The sequence below is a fragment of the Mixophyes fleayi genome, chromosome 6 (assembly GCF_038048845.1).
Source record: "Mixophyes fleayi isolate aMixFle1 chromosome 6, aMixFle1.hap1, whole genome shotgun sequence".
Lineage (NCBI taxonomy): Eukaryota > Metazoa > Chordata > Amphibia > Anura > Limnodynastidae > Mixophyes > Mixophyes fleayi.
Genome location: NC_134407.1, coordinates 135,055,350 through 135,073,040, shown reverse-complemented (window position 1 = coordinate 135,073,040; position 17,691 = coordinate 135,055,350). Strand labels below are relative to the sequence as shown.

Below are 17,691 nucleotides of genomic sequence, written 5' to 3'. Positions count from 1 at the left end.
CCCAGAGGAAACCCATGCAAACATGGTGAGAACATACAAACTCACAGATAAGGCCATATTCGGGAATTGAACTCATGACCCCAGTGCTGTAAGGCACTTTTAAGCACTTTGTGTGAAAACCAATAATTGTGTCATTCCCAAAACTTTTGCCAACCTATATATAGGGTGGGACTGGAGATGCCAGCATCAGCCCTGTATACTTTGATACATTTATACACAGTGGTCGATGTGGGCAGGTATATGGTAGTATGTCACTTCTCCTACTTTCTTCATCGGAAAACTAACAAACTCCATTCAATTACATTTTTCATATCACCACTTTTAAAATTCCACTGTTTAAACATCACTGCATAAGAGGAGAAAGGCGTGACAAAAGCAATTAAAGGGGTCTTGGCTGCTCCCAGTTCCTGAAATGAGGGAAATTCTGGCTCCTACTTTCTCCAACTTTGTTAGTGCTCCCCTTAGATGTATAACTGATTTATAATGTGGTATACTTTAGCTTTACTTTAATCTATAGTTTGCTATGACAGCCCAGGACAAAATGGTCAGCCAAGAATGTTGCTTTTCGAAGCCACTACCCACTGTAAGCATAATAGTCAGGGTTGTATCTAGAATAAGGTAAACTAAGTGAGCTGTCTTAATTTACGCAAAAATCTTAATTTTCTGTTGTGGATAGCTTTAACAAAGAGAAACCATTTGTGTTTTATATTGCATGGAAGCCCCAGACTCACTGCTCACTTGTATATGAGGGCTTGGTCCAAGGAATTGAGTGACCGTGGGGTGGGGAGGGGCAGAGGTGATGGTGTTATCGGAAGTACAGGGCTGACCCAGGCTTGGGTACTGAAAACTACACTTCTCAGCATGCCCAAGGAGAGAGGGCTAAGGAAATGACATCAGGGACTGCCAAACAAGAGGACTTGGTGCCAAAGAGAGAAAATCAGGAAGAGATGTTCGGAAGACAAGGTAGGCGCCCAAGAACTTCCAACAAGTGCCAGGAACATCTCCTAAAGTTTATTCAGCTGCGGGATCAGGGCACCACCAGTACACCCTATACTTAATATATAGTTGCCAAGTAGCATTGTCCTGTAGATCTCCATGGAGAATAGCAATCTAACAATCTACAAATTCTTAAAGGGAATTTAAAGTACAAGAGATTCATTTCTGAAGCAACCAACAAAAAACTGAACTCAAAGTCTTTGCTTTGCTTACATATTTTCTCAATCCACCCAAACTGTGCCCCCCCAATTATGCGGTTTCGAACCAAACCATGGCTATGGAAATCAAGACAGTCTAAACTAATTCAGGACTGTAGCTTTGCATTCTGTCTTTTCAAAAAATAACATAATCAAATAAAAAAAATGACCCAAGTAATTAGAATAAATTATAAAAGGTATTGTGCAATTCTGATGAGGGGAAGAGTTTCACCTGAAATGTTATGGTATTTTTATCATGTCTACTTGAGATTGCTGAAGTTGAGCTGCTCTGTGTTTTAAAACTGTTGTACTAATAGCTTTCAGGTGCCCACATTTTTTTTTTTATTTGATCTGTGCAGCCTTTTACTGTTTATTGATTTAATTCTGCAAATGCATTTAAATATGTACTTATAATAGTGTTTATTATAAACATTATATTTTCATGTCCATGCAGCAAAGTGACTGTAATATGTGAAGATTACGGGCCTTGAACTTGTGTGTAGTTGTGTTTGAATAGAGAAAAAAGCTTTGAAAACTAAGGGTAGTGTCAGATGATTATTTATTAAGCAAACAAAACCGGAACCAAACAAACATGATTTTTAATCTCTGCATCTCTATAATATATCTCTATAAAAAAATAGCAGCACTCACATTGGGTCACAGGGACTCAGAGGTCAGCTCAGCATAAAACATAATGTTTATTACCAACAACAGACATAAATGAACTAGGTGGTCTGTCAGCGACTCAACTAATTTCTTGCCTGGATGTGATGCTCTGTAAGTTGTTCAGCTACTGGCATTTACTTTCAAGATTTTTTTTCGACTCTGACCTCATATGAGTCCCAGTGATCTGGCATGCTTGTGACTGTCTTGATATCTGTTTGGATGCCATTGACAGAGAAAAAGCTGTAATGATGAGCCAGCAAGTTTATATTCTGCAGTGGTGCATCTCATCCATTCTAAAGATAGAGTTAATTGTATTGCAGCCAGTATGAGTTCCTTGAATGGTGATGCCACCCAGTATACATCTTGTGCTGTGTAACCACTTCTGGAACAACTGTTAGATGGTGAATACCTCTCTGCAAAACGTTGCTCATCTAAAAGACTAGATTCTTGGACTACATAAGCTATTGGCAACATGGAGGAGTTTGCTGCTCACTGAGCAGGCACTAGTTTGGGTCAGTGTAGAAGGTGGTGGAGATGTGGCAAAGCTCTTTCCTGAGGTAGGTAACTGGGTCACAGTTAGAAGGGGATGGAGCCAGTATTAATGGCCGTGGAGACATAGGAGACCAAAGTCATTAGGTAGAAAGCTGGATTACAATTAGAGGGGGTGGAGAATGGGAGAGAAGGATCCTCAGGTAAGTAGCCAAGTTAAAGTAAGAAGGGTGTGAGGATATCTGTCTTATATTTAGTTATTTTGTACACACAGCCTACCTAGTGTACACCTTACACTTCTCTCCCAAAAAGGCAGGGACCAAGCCCAGACCAAGTTTATCACATCGATAGAAAATCTTCCCGCTCCGTAATTTATCAAAACATTTTCACTGGTCATCTAAGCGATGTTCAGCTCCCTGGCAATAAGAGTAGTATTACCAATCATGTGGTCAGTCTGCTATGAATTAAGAAAGAATTATCAAATCCATTAAAAAAAGAAAAGGAAAAGTTAAAATAGTAGAAAAAACTGTAATAAAAATGTGATTTTTTTAAAAAAAATGTTTAATAATAAAAGATAAATTTCTTGAGGTGAACCCTGCCTACTGCTATCTCAATCAGAGGACAGCAGTGATACTTGTACCATCTCTATCCTCAGTTAATAGGCTTACCCATGCTTTGCATGGGGAAGCACTGCAGGAGGCCTCTGGCAATGGCTACTGATTGCGATAGCCAGTGATATTTTTCACTGGCTTGGGGCTTTGGTAAATAGAGAGAAGTACAAAATCCTGTGAAATATCCGGTTTTTGCAGGACTTAGGGCTTATCACCCCATGAAAAATAGAATTTATAGAGTTGGGATTGGCTACCCAGCCATGATCGAACTGTGAATTTGCAAGGATTTAGCATGTTTAGGAATGATAGAAAATAGGAAGGGATCTGTATACATATAAAAACCTGTGCAAGACCTGCCCAGTGGGTGGATATATGTGAAAACAATGTAGAGTGTAGACATTCATGGAGAAACTATTACAAACTGAAAGGGACAGCAAAGAAAAATGTGGTTGTCCTCATGGGTGATTTAAAATATAAATAGGAACAATGAGACAAATGGCTTTGGCAAAATAAGCCAATTGTTATATATGTTAAGATTACACTTTATTAGTGGTAGAATATGCAAGTAGTGGGGTAGCTCTGCTGGATTCTAACAGAACATTCTGCAAAATGATCTTATTATTGCACCAGTTCAGAAGTGTTAGTGATTGGCTCTCATCCTATACTTTTAGTCAGGGCCATCTTTTCCATTGAGCACGATGGGCAGCTGCCCGGGGGCGCCACAGGCAAGGGGGCCCCATAGGCACGGCTCTTAATGAGAATAAATAATCCTGCAAAAGAAAAAACTTGCAAAAAAAACCTACAAGGGTCACTGAGCAAGTACATCTATCTATCTCTATCTCTATATATCTATATCTTTATCTATATCTGTATCTGTATCTGTATATATCTATATCTATATCTATATCTATATCTAGGGGCCCTGGTGCACTGCTTTGCCCGGAGGCCCATAATGTTGTTAAGATGGCCCTGCTTTTAGTGGGACATGTTTTGAGCCTACCAGTTTGGAGAAGCACTTTTCTAGGGACACTTTGCCTAATGTGAAAGAAAAAGCTTTATAAACACATTAGAGTGCCATATGTAATAAAGCCAGTCCCAATGTCCCCTCACTCTCATGAATATTAAAGACATAAACTAAGATATTACATACATTATTTTTAGAAGAACTAATGAATGTTTAATTCACTGAAAAATATAATTACAAAGGGATATGAGGCTGGAGTTTTGCACTTTTCCACAGTATACTTCTTCAGATTCTTCTGCCTTCCTATAAACATTGCTGTACTTCTAGTTTTTGGAGGCATCTTCCCTGGATGGCGTGTAAACATGCACATTGAAGTGCACAACTTCAAAATCAAGGCAATCTATAAATTATGCCCATAATATTAATATTAACACACTATTAGAACACATCAAAATATGTTGTACCGATTTGGACACCTACCTGTAATAATGACATAGGATAACTAAAGAGGGTTTACAGGCAGGCAAGCCCATTAAGGGAATTTAAGGGTTTGATGGTAAAGAATGATAAAAAGCATCTTAGAGGTGACCTAATTATTGTGCATAAATATATCCAACATTGGGGTATATTTACTAAACTGCGGGTTTGAAAAAGTGGAGATGTTGCCTATGGCAACCAATCCGATTCTTGCTATCATTTATTTAGTACATTCTACAAAATGACAGCTATAATCCGATTGGTTGCTATAGGCAATATCTCCACTTTTTCAAACCCGCAGTTTAGTAAATCTAGCCCATTGTGTCTAATTAACTTTTCATGCTAAGGTTCATACAGGGGTAGGGGTCATAAATTGTGAATGGAAGAAAGACTGGATTACCATTAGTATAGAAAAGGATTCTTTACTGTAAAAGTGGTTAGGATCTGAAGTTTAATCAATACAACCCATGTTTTATAATTAGGCCTCCCTCCAGACCTAGCATTAAAATACTAGTATTCACATTTAATAAATAAACCTATTTCCCTCGTGCCAAACATCCCAACAATAAATGAAATAGCATTTACGTTTAATAAATATACCTATTTCCTGCAACCATCACTGCCATTAAATAATTCATATTCACATTTAATAAATAGTCGTTATTTTTTTCCCAAACAGCCCCACTTTCAATTAATAGCCCATAAACCATCCCAGCAGTAAATTAAAGGTCCAATTACCCTTTCTTAAATTGATAGGCCCCAATATTAAATTAAATTGATCCACATCACCCCACAAATAAAATAGCATCAATTAATTGATTAGCCTCCACCTAAACTCCATTAAATTAATAGCCTACCTCCCACATTATATTGACATTCTCCCCCCTTCCTTCATGCGTGCCCCCAATTGATATTAAGCCACGATAGAGCCCACAAATCATATTATGCCACACAGTAATGCCCCTAATTCAAATTATGCCATACAGTTCTGCCCCAAATCATATTATGCCACAATAGTGCCCCCAAATCATATTATGCCACATTAGTACCCCAGTTCATACAATAATGCCCCAAATCATATTATGCCACAATACTGCCCCAGTTGATATTATGCCACAATAGTGCTCCCAAATCATATTATACCATATAGTAGCCCCCAAAATTATATCATACCATACATTAGTGCCCCAAAATCATAATATACCATAGTGTAGTGCCCCAGTTCATATTATGCCACAATAGTGCCCCCAAATCATATTATGCCATACAGTAGTGCCACCAATTCATATAATGCTATACAGTAGAGCCCCCAAATCATATTATGCCACAATAGTGCCCCCAAATCAAATTATGCCATAGACTGAACATATTAACACCACTAAATTATATTTGTATAACCTGTGAGTTTATATAAATATTCATTAGGAATAATTATGGACTATACAGAGGAGCATACTAACTGAAATACTGCAATATAGAAGTATATTAAAAGTCAGCTTGGAGCTCTGTAACCTCACCTTGTGCTTTTTTTCATAGTAAGTACTCAGAGTTTTCTGTAGCATCAAACCCCCCCCACCGTTATTTTCTGTGTGTCATCCTTCCCCCCCATTTTCTGTATGGCATTCTTTCCACCCCCCCATTTTCTGTGTAGCATTCTCTGCCCCCACCTCTGTTTCAGTGTACTTACCCTTTCATCTTTTTTCCTCCTCTTGTTTCTGTCTTCTTCTCCTGTCCGCTCCTCTGACAGCTTGCAGGACCCGGGCAGTTGTGAAAGTGCAGCGCTGCGTGCGGCACATGTACTCAGGTGGCCGGTTTCTGGGGAGGAGCCAGCCATCAGGAAGCTTGTTACTGATAGGCTGTGTTGGTGCACTAACTGCCGGGACCCGGCCCATCTGACCATCGGCCCTTCTGTCATCAGTCATCACTATGAATCGTCACTTACACCTTCCCTGTAGCTGGTGCAAATGATTTGGCTGAAACCAAGCATACTTCTAAGAAACCCAGGATTTGAATTGGCTGCATCTGCATTGGAACACCCTTGGCATGCCCTTACGGTACATTGCCTATGTTAGTTCACCTTTTCTACCCTTCAAGTCATAGGCAGTCGTAAGTTTAATTACAGACATGAGTTGCATGCAACTGTGTTCATTGGCGTAAGGTCTGTTTCTCAGCATGTGCAGAGCTATTTCACACAAGATACGTTACACATATAGATGTGTGTTGAAGCATAAATCAGACCCTAAGGGTTTTTGTTTTGCGTTTGTCACTCATCGAACCGTGAGTGCCTCTGCGCTGGTGCGTGGTTCTCTAGCCTTCCTGCCGGCGCCTGTCCTGAGCCGCGGCCGTCCGCCATCTTGATGGACTGCGCATGCGCAGCCTCCAAGAACTCTTTGACCTTTGCTTTTAATCTAAATGGTGGATCTGGCACCTCTCCCTATTTAAGGCACCTGTGCTCATTACATCGTTGCCTGATCTTGAGTCTCATTCCCTGTGAGTCTCTGAAGGTGTCTCCTGTGTCCTGCTTGTGTCTTCAGTTTCCTGATGATTACCTGCTCTACTCATCGGTGGTTCCCATACCCGTTACTGACTTCTGTATCCTGCTCGTGTTCTCAGCTGTCTGCTGGATTACCTGCACCGCTCATCAACGGTTCTCATACCCGCTACTGACTCTTGTATCCTGCTCGTGTCTTCAGCTTTCTGTTGGAATTCCTGCTCTGCTCACCTGCGGTTCCCATACCCGCTTCAGCCCTTCAGCGCTCCTGCTGTGCCTGCATATCCTCGTGGACAAGCTTCTCTACTCAGCAGCGGTATCCATACCCGCTATAGACTATTAGCTATAACGCTGCATATCTGTTTGGAGTAAGTTCCTCTGTGCTCTCATTGTGTTTATACAATTATTGACTCTATTCATTCCTCCACTTATCCTCACCTGGACAAGTCCTCTCCTCCTCGCAGTGGTACAACTTGCTGAACGCAGACCACTGACTTCCCGCTACCTACCTGCACCTGGACAAGTCTTCTCATCACAGCAGTGGTACAACTTGCTGAACGCAGACCACTGACTTCCCGCTACCTACCTGCACCTGGACAAGTCTCCCTTCACAGTAGTGGTACAACTTGCTAAACACAGACCACTGACTCTCCTATTACCTTCCTTCACCTGCTCACGTCCATCCTGTTCTTCGTGGTTGAAACCTGACTTCCACTATAGCTGCAAGTCGCTGACTCATCTACCAGTATAGCTGCAAGTCGCTGAATCATCTACCAGTATAGCTGCAAGTCGCTGACTCATCTACCAGTATAGCTGCAAGTCATTGACTATCATCAATTCCATTGGCATCCTCTCTCCACCTGCTGTTATATACGTTCCACTATTCACCCTGCTGCCAGAGGACCGCTGTGCAAACTCCGCCCCTCTGGTAAGCATAGTCAACTGGTGAATCCTGAGCAGAACGCCTAGTGCCGTGACAGCGTTCCTGTGAATCAGCACAATTAGAATTTTAGAATGTAGATTTTGATGTTGCTGTGCGTTATTAACTATGTTTCTCATACTTGCCAACTTTGGCAAGGCTTGTTCCGGGAGATGGGGGTGGGCGTGTTGGGGGTGGGGTCCGGCGGATCGTTTCATTTGTTCCTCCCCCCCTAAACGGCAATCACCTTTTCTGACCAATTGCAGGTGTGGTTAGCCTGCTCTCCTGGAAGTCCGGGAGGACTCCCAGAAATTCGGGAGTCTCCCGGACATTCCGGGAGAGTAGGTAACTATGATGTATCATTGACAGACTACAAGTGTATCCTGCTTTATTTTGGCTGCTTTTAGAAATGAAAACTGTTTCAATTTGTTTTTTTAAAACTGCACTTTAGGATGTACAATATTTGTTCTGGGAAATCTATATTTGTATATAGAGATGTAAGGTAAATTAAATAGTTATGTAATACATTTTTGTTTACAGTTTTTAAAATGTTTTTTTGTGTTTAGATTTCGTATACCATTAAACGAACAAACCAGGCACTCTGAGCAAAGTATGACAATAATAAATGACTGGGTATCTCTTCTGCAAGAGTTCTGCATGCAAAATCAACCAAGTCCTCTGCCAGAATGCAAACCACACACCATTGTAGATTTGAAGTTTGCTCAAATGGACCCAGCAGCCGGTCTGCAAGAATTTACTGCTAATAACAAGAAAGAGATCAGTCCCCTTATTTATGATGCATTGCGTATTTTCAGTTCACAGCCTTCAGATAATACAAGTTCAGAAAAAGAAACTACAAAAAGCAATCCCTGCCTTCCAGCTTCTCCGCAAGGCAAAGTTCCTCCATTTATCCCTCCGCCACCCTTGCCTGTCCATTTACAGATGCGGGTACCTAACACACCAAGCAAAACAAAAGCATTTCATTGGACCATTGTACCTCAAGAAAAGGTCAGTGGCAAGTTTAAGTTTCCCTACATATGTTCTTTGCTTTGCATTTCAATTTAATTTTAGTCAATGTGCATTAACAGTGTAATAATCTCTCTCTCTCTGTCCATTCAAGAAGGCACTCATATGTGCACCTGAAGCGACATATAATATATATATATATATATATATATATATATATATATATATATAAATAAAAGTTAACCCGTGCATGATATTCATGCATTCTAGTCAAATCAAGCTACTTAAGGTGTTAAAAAGGTTCTTGACATGCATTTGGGCCCTAGCCCAGGCCTCCTCAGGGGAAGAGCGTTACTTCCCGACGCAAGCGCCCTTTTTTAACGTGGTTTTGTCCACATGTCACCACCTCATCATTCTTCTCCATCACCTCATCCTTCATTTTCATCGCCACATCTATCCAGATGTCTATCCAGACACAGGGATCTCTCTCAGCGGTCCTGAGTATCACACTCCTCTCGCTCTGTCACCCTCGGCAACCACCAACCACTCCCTACTGTCACCCCCGGCAACCACCAACCACTCCCAACTGTCGCTTCTCCTTCAAAAAATATATATATATTTTTTTTAAATCTTTATAAACACTTTTAGCAATTAAAAAATTAAATTAACAAATTAAAAACATCTTAGTATACCAAATTTCAGCCCTTTCTGAGGTTTTTTTTCTCACACACACTAAGAATTTAGTAGGTCAGATAACTCCGCCCAGCAGGTGGCGCTGCAGCTTGGTTTTATTTTTTCCACACACACACACGCACACACAGACAGACTAACACACGCCACTAGACATTTATATTATAGATATATATATATACATATATATATATGGCGAAGTACTTCATAACATGAAGTTTGCATGCACTTTTCATGTGACCCTAAAGCTAAGATAACAGAGACCAGATCCCTAGACCTCAGCCACTGTCTTAAATCTGCCACAGTGAATAAAAGAAAAAGATAGGTTTAAATAATTTGCAATCCTCCCACAGCCCTAACTTGATGGACAGATGACACTACCTTGACACAGCTTGCCTTTAAATGGGAGTGCTTTGCAGGTACTATGTTTAATTGCAGGCACACCCTGTCAGCTGGATGCTAGCTGTGGCAAAATATGTTTTAAACCACTACAAAAATATGTAAATCAGACTCTTTACTATTATTTTGTCACACATATGTCCACCACCTATATTCTTTAACTTAGGTGCACTACTGTATAAATGTGTAACTGAGATTGCCACCTCCTTGTTTAGAAGCCTATGACAAACCACACCTTTTGTCTCTATCTATCTATCTATCTATCTATTTATTTATTATAGGCTCCAACTATGAAACCGATTATGTCACTTCCTTTTTTTCATACAGTGTACAGGTGGACATATTATATTACATGCGCTTCTCCTCATATTTGAAAACAAAAAGAGCTTTAGAACCAGTTGTGATTGTGGGCAAGGTCATACTGGGGCATGGGAAAAATGGTAGGGGCCCACATAATAGCATGTGTCACCGCTTAGGAGGTGTGATTAGCTGGAGGATATTTATATAGACTGGATATATAATTACTGTTGAATGTAAATCCATGTTTCCACCACAATAAATCCATATCTAGTATACATATAATTCATCTAAATCTAGCTAAAATGCCCTTGCTTACATGCCCCAGCATGCAGTAAAATCTGTTTACATGGCATACTGGAACATGTAGTTCCACTGGAGCTGGCTTATGTACACTGGATATTAAATTACTGTGGGACATGATGCATGGTGGAACATGACTCTTGTTTTCACCATATACCTGTAGTCCACAATAATTCTATATATCAGAGAACGTTGGGCCAGGGGTATTTTATGAATTTAATGGGCTTTCCCCCTACCCCCCCCTAACCCTCATATGTGACAAGGGGAGAGTGGTGGAGAAACATATGTGACAAGGGGAGAGTGGAGAGGGCATTCCTTGTCATGTGTTCCCCACTTGCTGCCATGTCTGTTGAATTGAAGGATATGGTCTTAAGATCCGGTCCCACCTTTGCTGCTCCATGTGAGAAAGAACTCTGAGCAGAGTGATGATGACATCCACTGATGATGTCCCTGGCCCTTTTACATAAAAACACACATCATGAAGCAGCAGTATGAGCTGTGTAGTGTAGTGGAGCACTCTGACCTCTCCACCACCAGATACTGCAGCGTAATATAGGCTGCTGGCAGGGGTAGGTTGGAAGAGCAACATGAAGCAGAACATGCCTGTTGACTGTTCCTGTAGTCAGGACAAAGGGCCTGATTCATTAAGGATCTTAAATGAAGAGGATTCTTATTTCAGTCTCCTGGACAAAACCATGTTTCATTGCAAGGGGTGGAAATGAGTGTTCTGTTTTGCACATAAGTTAAATACTGACTGTTTTTTCATGTAGCACACAAATACTTGATAGCTTATTTGTACACTGAAATTTAAAGTTGATATGTGTGTGCTACATGAAAAAACAGTCAGTATTTAACTTATGTGCAAAACAGAACACTCATTTGCACCCCTTGCAATGTAACATGGTTTTGTCCAGGAGACTGAAATAAGGATCCTCTTCATTTAAGATCCTTAATGAATCAGGCCTAAAGTTCTTAAATCAGACTGGATTGCTCTTTCTTAGCTACCTATTCTTGCAGTTTTGATGATCTACTAGTGTCTTAAGCTTTGCTGGGGCCCTGTTTGAAAAAGAGATAGATACTATTCGCCTTCTTGAAAAACACACAAGGCCTCACTCCCTCCAAAAAGCACTGACATTAAATCAATAAAATTCACATTTAATAAATAGGCCTCATTTCTCCATCTAGCCCACCATTAAATTAATAGCAATAGCATTTAGTAAATTTGTCTCTTTTTACCCAAATAACCCATCCATTAAATGATTAGCCCCCACATTAAATTGAGACTCGCCATTGCAATACCAGCCTCTACAATATATAAATAGCCTCTTTGAACCCCACATTAAATTACCGTATATACTCGAGTATAAGTCGACTCGAATATAAGCCGAGGGACCTAATTTTACCACAAAAACTGGGAAAACTTATTGACTCGAGTATAAGCCTAGGGTGGGAAATGGCGCTATATAAATACCGTAAATGGTGATGATGATGATGATATCTGTCAGTTAGAATACAACAAATCTTTTGAAAGACTATATGACACAGAAATACACATTTATCTCTCCCTGTTCATCTTCTTATAAGTGATTTATATAAACTTTTGACTAGGACTGCACTGCTATAGACATTAATATCTCTGGGGATAAGGCAATGGGACCGTAGGTATATATCTTTGCATGTGTATTTATATTATGGTGAGGTAGCTGAGCATAAAACATTACCTCTGTGTGTGCAATAATGTATTTTTCAGGAAGCGTGGTATTGCCTGGAGCCAGGCTGCCCCCTCTCTCCCTGAATGTCTGTAAGACTGTCTGTGCCAGAATGCACATGCGTTCCACTGCGGAACTGCACAGACATTCAGGGAGAGAGGGGGCAGCCTGGCTCCAGGCAATACCACGCTTCCTGACATATACATCATTGCACACACAGAGGTAATGTTTTATGCTCAGCTACCTCACCATAATATAAATACACATGCAAAGATATATACCCAAGGTCCGATTGCCTTATCCTCAGAGATATTGATGTCTCCTCCCAACTCACAAGAGTTTGGTGCTTGCCGAAAGCTCCGCAGTGGAACGCATGTGCGTTCCACAGACAGGAAGTTCGGCACTTGCATTTTTTTTGTCCATCAAACTCTTCAGTTAATGTTTTCCTTCTCTTTCTCTTCAGCCCTTACGCGTGCTGAAGCTATGGAGGCAGGCACCACCCTCCTTACGGCCGTGCATTGTGGTCTTTAACTATCACTCGAGTATAAGCCGAGGGGGGGCTTTTTCAGTACAAAAAATGTGCTGAAAAACTCGGCTTATACTCGAGTATATACGGTAATATCACCCACATTTAATCAAAAGAAACTCCACATTGAAGTAATAACACCCATCTCCTGCCACATCTCATGAAAAGTCCAAACATTATATTAATAGTTTCCACATTTAATAAAAAAGAGAACGCAGATTAAATTAATAACCAGTACCTGCTACTTTACATAAATAACCCTGTCTACTACTAAACTACACGAATAGCCCCTATATTACATACATGTCTCCCATCAGCAGCCACATTATATTGATACCTCCAAATTACATTAATAGCCCCCAATAACTCACACATTACACTAATAGCCCCCTCACATTTATAGCTCCACTAGATAACCCATTACATTACATTAATACTGCTATTCAAGCATCACATTAATATCCTACCACTGCCACACATACATGCTCTCAAGAGCTTGAATACAAACTCTTCTATCTGCCTCCGGTATGGGCTGGAGGGGGGAAGGTGGCCCATATGGAAAAGAATGAGGGGGCAGAAGAGGAAGAAAAGGAAAGTGATAAAAGGAAGGAGAGGGAGGAGGAGAAGCAGATGGAAATGTGTAGTGAGGAGCAGAGTGTAGTGAAGGGGAGGAACATATAGGATGAGTTGGGATGGGGTACAGGGGAAGGAAGAGGGAAGATCAGACTCCTGTCCTGACTGGGTGTGTACTTAGTCTTTCTGCCTAGGCATCCTCTGGAATTATTTTTCCAGGCTGAAGCCCCATGGAGAAGAGGGAAGACTAATTCCATCCCTACATTTCAGTCTGCTAAATTATGAGGTGTTTAGTATTTGCAGAAACTGATCTTATTAGCCTTAGCTCCTGTCCAATCAGGTTCCACATTCACTACATACTTCCAGCCTGAGCAGGTCTGTATTGCAATTTTTTTGGTGATCAGATCTTACAATTATTCTGTGTCATTCACTCTGATAATGCGCTCTAATAACTATAGGTGGTGAGTCCATTACATGTAATAATAGACAAAAAAAATAATAAAGTAACAAAAAGACATCCAACACACTTCAAAATCCAGTTAATGAATATGCCATCACCGCCTACTTGGAAAATATTTTTATAGTCTGACTATACTTAGGGCTCATGTTGTCAGGATTTGCTCACGCCACCTTCCAAATGGAATGTGACAGGACATGAAGGCATCATTATTAATCCCGCTTTTTTAGTGCCTTTGCTTTTCAGATGAGAGATGATATTAATGGCAGGCCAAAGCAATGTGTAATTTCCTAGCATTTCAGTGTAACAGGAAATTTTCACAGCCAAACTTGTGAACAACAGAGGAATGCATGTACATATGTCAGTGAACAGGATGCCTGTATAAATTACTCACATCGAATATGGAACAAGGCGCAAGCAAATTCTAACAATATGATAGTCTAAATGATACTTTACAATAAAGAACCTCTTTGTATGCTGATGGTGGAACATTCTTTTGTGTTTCACTAATATGCCTGATATATTTAAAAAATCAAGAATATTAATATATGTTTATAGTTAACTAACATTCTAGTGAATTGTGTTCTTCCAATTTTAAGGCAACAGTTTGGGAAAGTCTTTTTCCTACTACAGCATGACAATGCCCCTGTGCACAAAGCGAGGTCCATCAAAAAATGGTTTTCAAAGTTTAGTTGTGGAATAACTTGACTGGTCTGCACAGAGCCCTGACTTCAATCCCATTGTATACCATTGTGATAAATAGGAAAGTAAACTGTAAGCCAGGCCTTATCATTCAACATCAGTGCCAAACCTCACTAAAGATTTTGTAGCTGAATGTAGGAGAATCCAAACAGCCATGTTCCAAAATCTAGTGGAAAACCTTTCAAGAAGAGTGGAGGCTGTAAAAGCAGTAAGGGGGATCAGCAAGTCCATATTAATTAGAGATGGTCACTGACCCTCTTGTTTTGGTTTTGTATTCGGTTTTGGATCTGGATTACCTTCGTATTTTGGTTTTGGTTTTGCAAAACCGCCCTTGCGTGTTTTGCATTTGCTTTTGGTTTTGTTTGGTTTTGTTTTGCTATTTTTGAAAAAAATACAATTTTTTTGGTCTAAAATAACCTAGTTTAGTGCTCCGCCAGTTTCTTAGATAGTTGAGGTAATTCTAAAGCTAATAAATTATGAAAAAACAGTTTAATACCTTGTAGGCCGTCCTTAATGCGAACACTTGTCTGCAAATTATGCAGTCAAACCTGGTTGTCTACCTCCTCCATCTTTGATTATTGGCAATGTAGCCATCATCTTTGGGTGTATATTACACCCTACACTTGTAGTTGAATATTAAAAAAGCAGCCTGCACAGACTGTGAAGCTAGAAAGTAAAATTTAAATGGACCACAGTACTTTGGTGGCTATCTAAGCCCCCCCCCCCCACCCTTCACGTGTAGTTGAATATAAAAAAGCAGCCTGCATAGACTATAGAACTAGAAATTCGAATATACAAAGAAATGGACAAAGGCAGTTTGGTATCTGTCTGCATCAGACCCCCCCCATCCACGTGTAGTAAAATAGAAAAAAAAGCAGCCTGCATAGACCGTAGAACTAGAAATTTGAATATACAAAGAAATGGACAAAGGCAGTTTGGTATCTGTCTGCATCAGCCCCCCCCCCCCATCCATGTGTAGTAAAATAGAAAAAAAAGCAGCCTGTATAGACTGTAGAACTAGAAATTTGAATATACAAAGAAATGGACAAAGGCAGTTTGGTATCTGTCTGCGTCAGATCCCCTCTCCACTAGGAATAAAATAGCCGTTATATAATCTAGAATATAAATAGAAATTGAGAAAGGCAATTTGGTATCTGTCTGCTTCATAATCATCAACATTCTCATTAGCGCCCTCGTCACCTCCATAAATCTCCCTCTCATCCTCTTCTATTTCCAAAGTGGCATCCTCAATTTGTGTATCACCAGCTACACTCGGGCTGTTCAGGCACACATCAGCAAAACTGCAGAAAGGGCCCTTCTTTATGGGTACACTAACAGAATGCTCACGATTAGACATACCACTGTTGGATGGACTCTCCACAGGGATCGTTTCTGATTCAGAGCAAATATTATCCTCCAATGCCTTACTGTTATCTTGCAGCTCAGCTTTGACGCGTAATAGTAGTTGTGCACCACTTGTAGGCTCGGTAACATTTTTGGATCTGCCACTAATAGACAAACGTGAAGGCATCATTCTCTCTTTGCCACTGCGTGTGTAGAATGACATGTTGGCAATTTTTTTTTTTATCGGCACTTAACTTTTGCTCAGTAACACTTCTTTTCACTTTCAACACAGTAAAAAAAAATTTGTTTTTTGCACTGATTTGGAAACACTCTGTTGTTTGACATCGCCTTGGCCAGATGACATACTGGGAACACTAACATCAGGACTGGTGACAGAACCTGGTTGCTCATTCTGATCATATGTGGACTTCTTTGAATCCATTCTGACTGCAAAGCACTTGTAGTGGTAAAAATTATTTCGTAAGATGCTGCTGACAGATATAACTTTTGACAGCCAGAAATATTTATGCACAATTAGGGGGGACACCCCAAAAGCACTGAGGAGTGCTAAAAAATATTTAGTAGATACTGCTGACAGATATGACTTTTGACAGCCAGAAATATTTATGCACAATTAGTGGGGACACCCCAAAGCACTGAGGAGTGCTAAAAATTAGTTGGTAGATACTGCTGACAGATATGACTTTTGACAGCCAGAAATATTTATGCACAATTATGGGGGACACCCCAAAAGCACTGAGTGCTAAAAATTAGTTGGTAGATACTGCTGACAGATATGACTTTTGACAGCCAGAAATATTTATGCACAATTATGGGGGACACTCCAAAAGCACTGAGGAGAGCTAAAAATTAGTTGGTAGATACTGCTGACAGATATGACTTTTGACAGCCTGAAATATTGATGCACAATTATGGGGGACACCCCAAAAGCACTGAGGAGTGCTAAAAATTAGTTGGTAGATACTGCTGACAGATATGACTTTTGACAGCCTGAAATATTGATGCACAATTATGGGGGACACCCCAAAAGCACTGAGGAGTGCTAAAAATTAGTTGGTAGATACTGCTGACAGATATGACTTTTGACAGCCAGAAATATTTATGCACAATTATGGGGGACACCCCAAAAGCACTGAGGAGTGCTAAAAATTAGTTGGTAGATACTGCTGACAGATATGACTTTTGACAGCCAGAAATATTTATGCATAATTATGGGGGACATCCCAAAAGCACTGGGGAGTGCCAAATATTAACAAAAAATAATAAACCTCTATCCTCCTCTCTTCTCTAGCGATTTTTGTTAGAGCAATTGCAAGAAGAATATTAGATTCTCTGTCCCTGCTCTAATCAGCCTGTGACTACACCCTGCTCTCTCCCTCTGTCAAACGACGATGGACTGCTGTGGAGGCGTGTATTTATAATGTTTAAGTATTGCGAGAACCGAGCTCCGAGATCCGACGACGTTCGGCCTCGATTTGGATTCGGAGTGGGTGGGAGAGTACCGAGTTACTCAGCTCGCAGCTCGGTACTCAGATAGGCAAAGTTCGGGTGGGTTCGGTTCTCGGGGAACCGGACCCGCCCATCTCTAATATTAATGCACATGGTTTTGGAATGAGGTGTTCAACAACCACATATCAATATGATGTTCAGGTGTTCGCATACTTTTGGCCATGTAGTGTGCATTGGGAGACAGATGTGGTCCTAAAGGGGGATAAAACATTGTTAATAGCAGAGAGAAACTATAATGCTATGTTTAGGAATTTCACAATTTTTATGCTAACAAACGTATATACAAGTTGCTGCAATTAAAACACATTCTGCACTTAGTAAAAGTTATTTTGCAAAATAATGAAAAAAAATAAAATGTTCCCCAAAATGTTGAGTTATTTAACAT

General features: G+C 40.3%; 1 protein-coding gene across 2 annotated transcripts in view; it reads left to right on the top strand.

Moving 5' to 3' along the window:
• LOC142160400 (formin-H-like) overlaps positions 1–17,691 on the top strand; it is a 228,848-nt gene that overhangs the window by 105,319 nt on the left and 105,838 nt on the right. For both annotated transcript variants that reach the window (XM_075215301.1, XM_075215300.1), the window contains one exon: positions 8,377–8,818. In XM_075215301.1, coding sequence (XP_075071402.1) covers positions 8,377–8,818 — 442 coding nt within the window. The remainder of the gene's footprint in view (positions 1–8,376; positions 8,819–17,691) is intronic.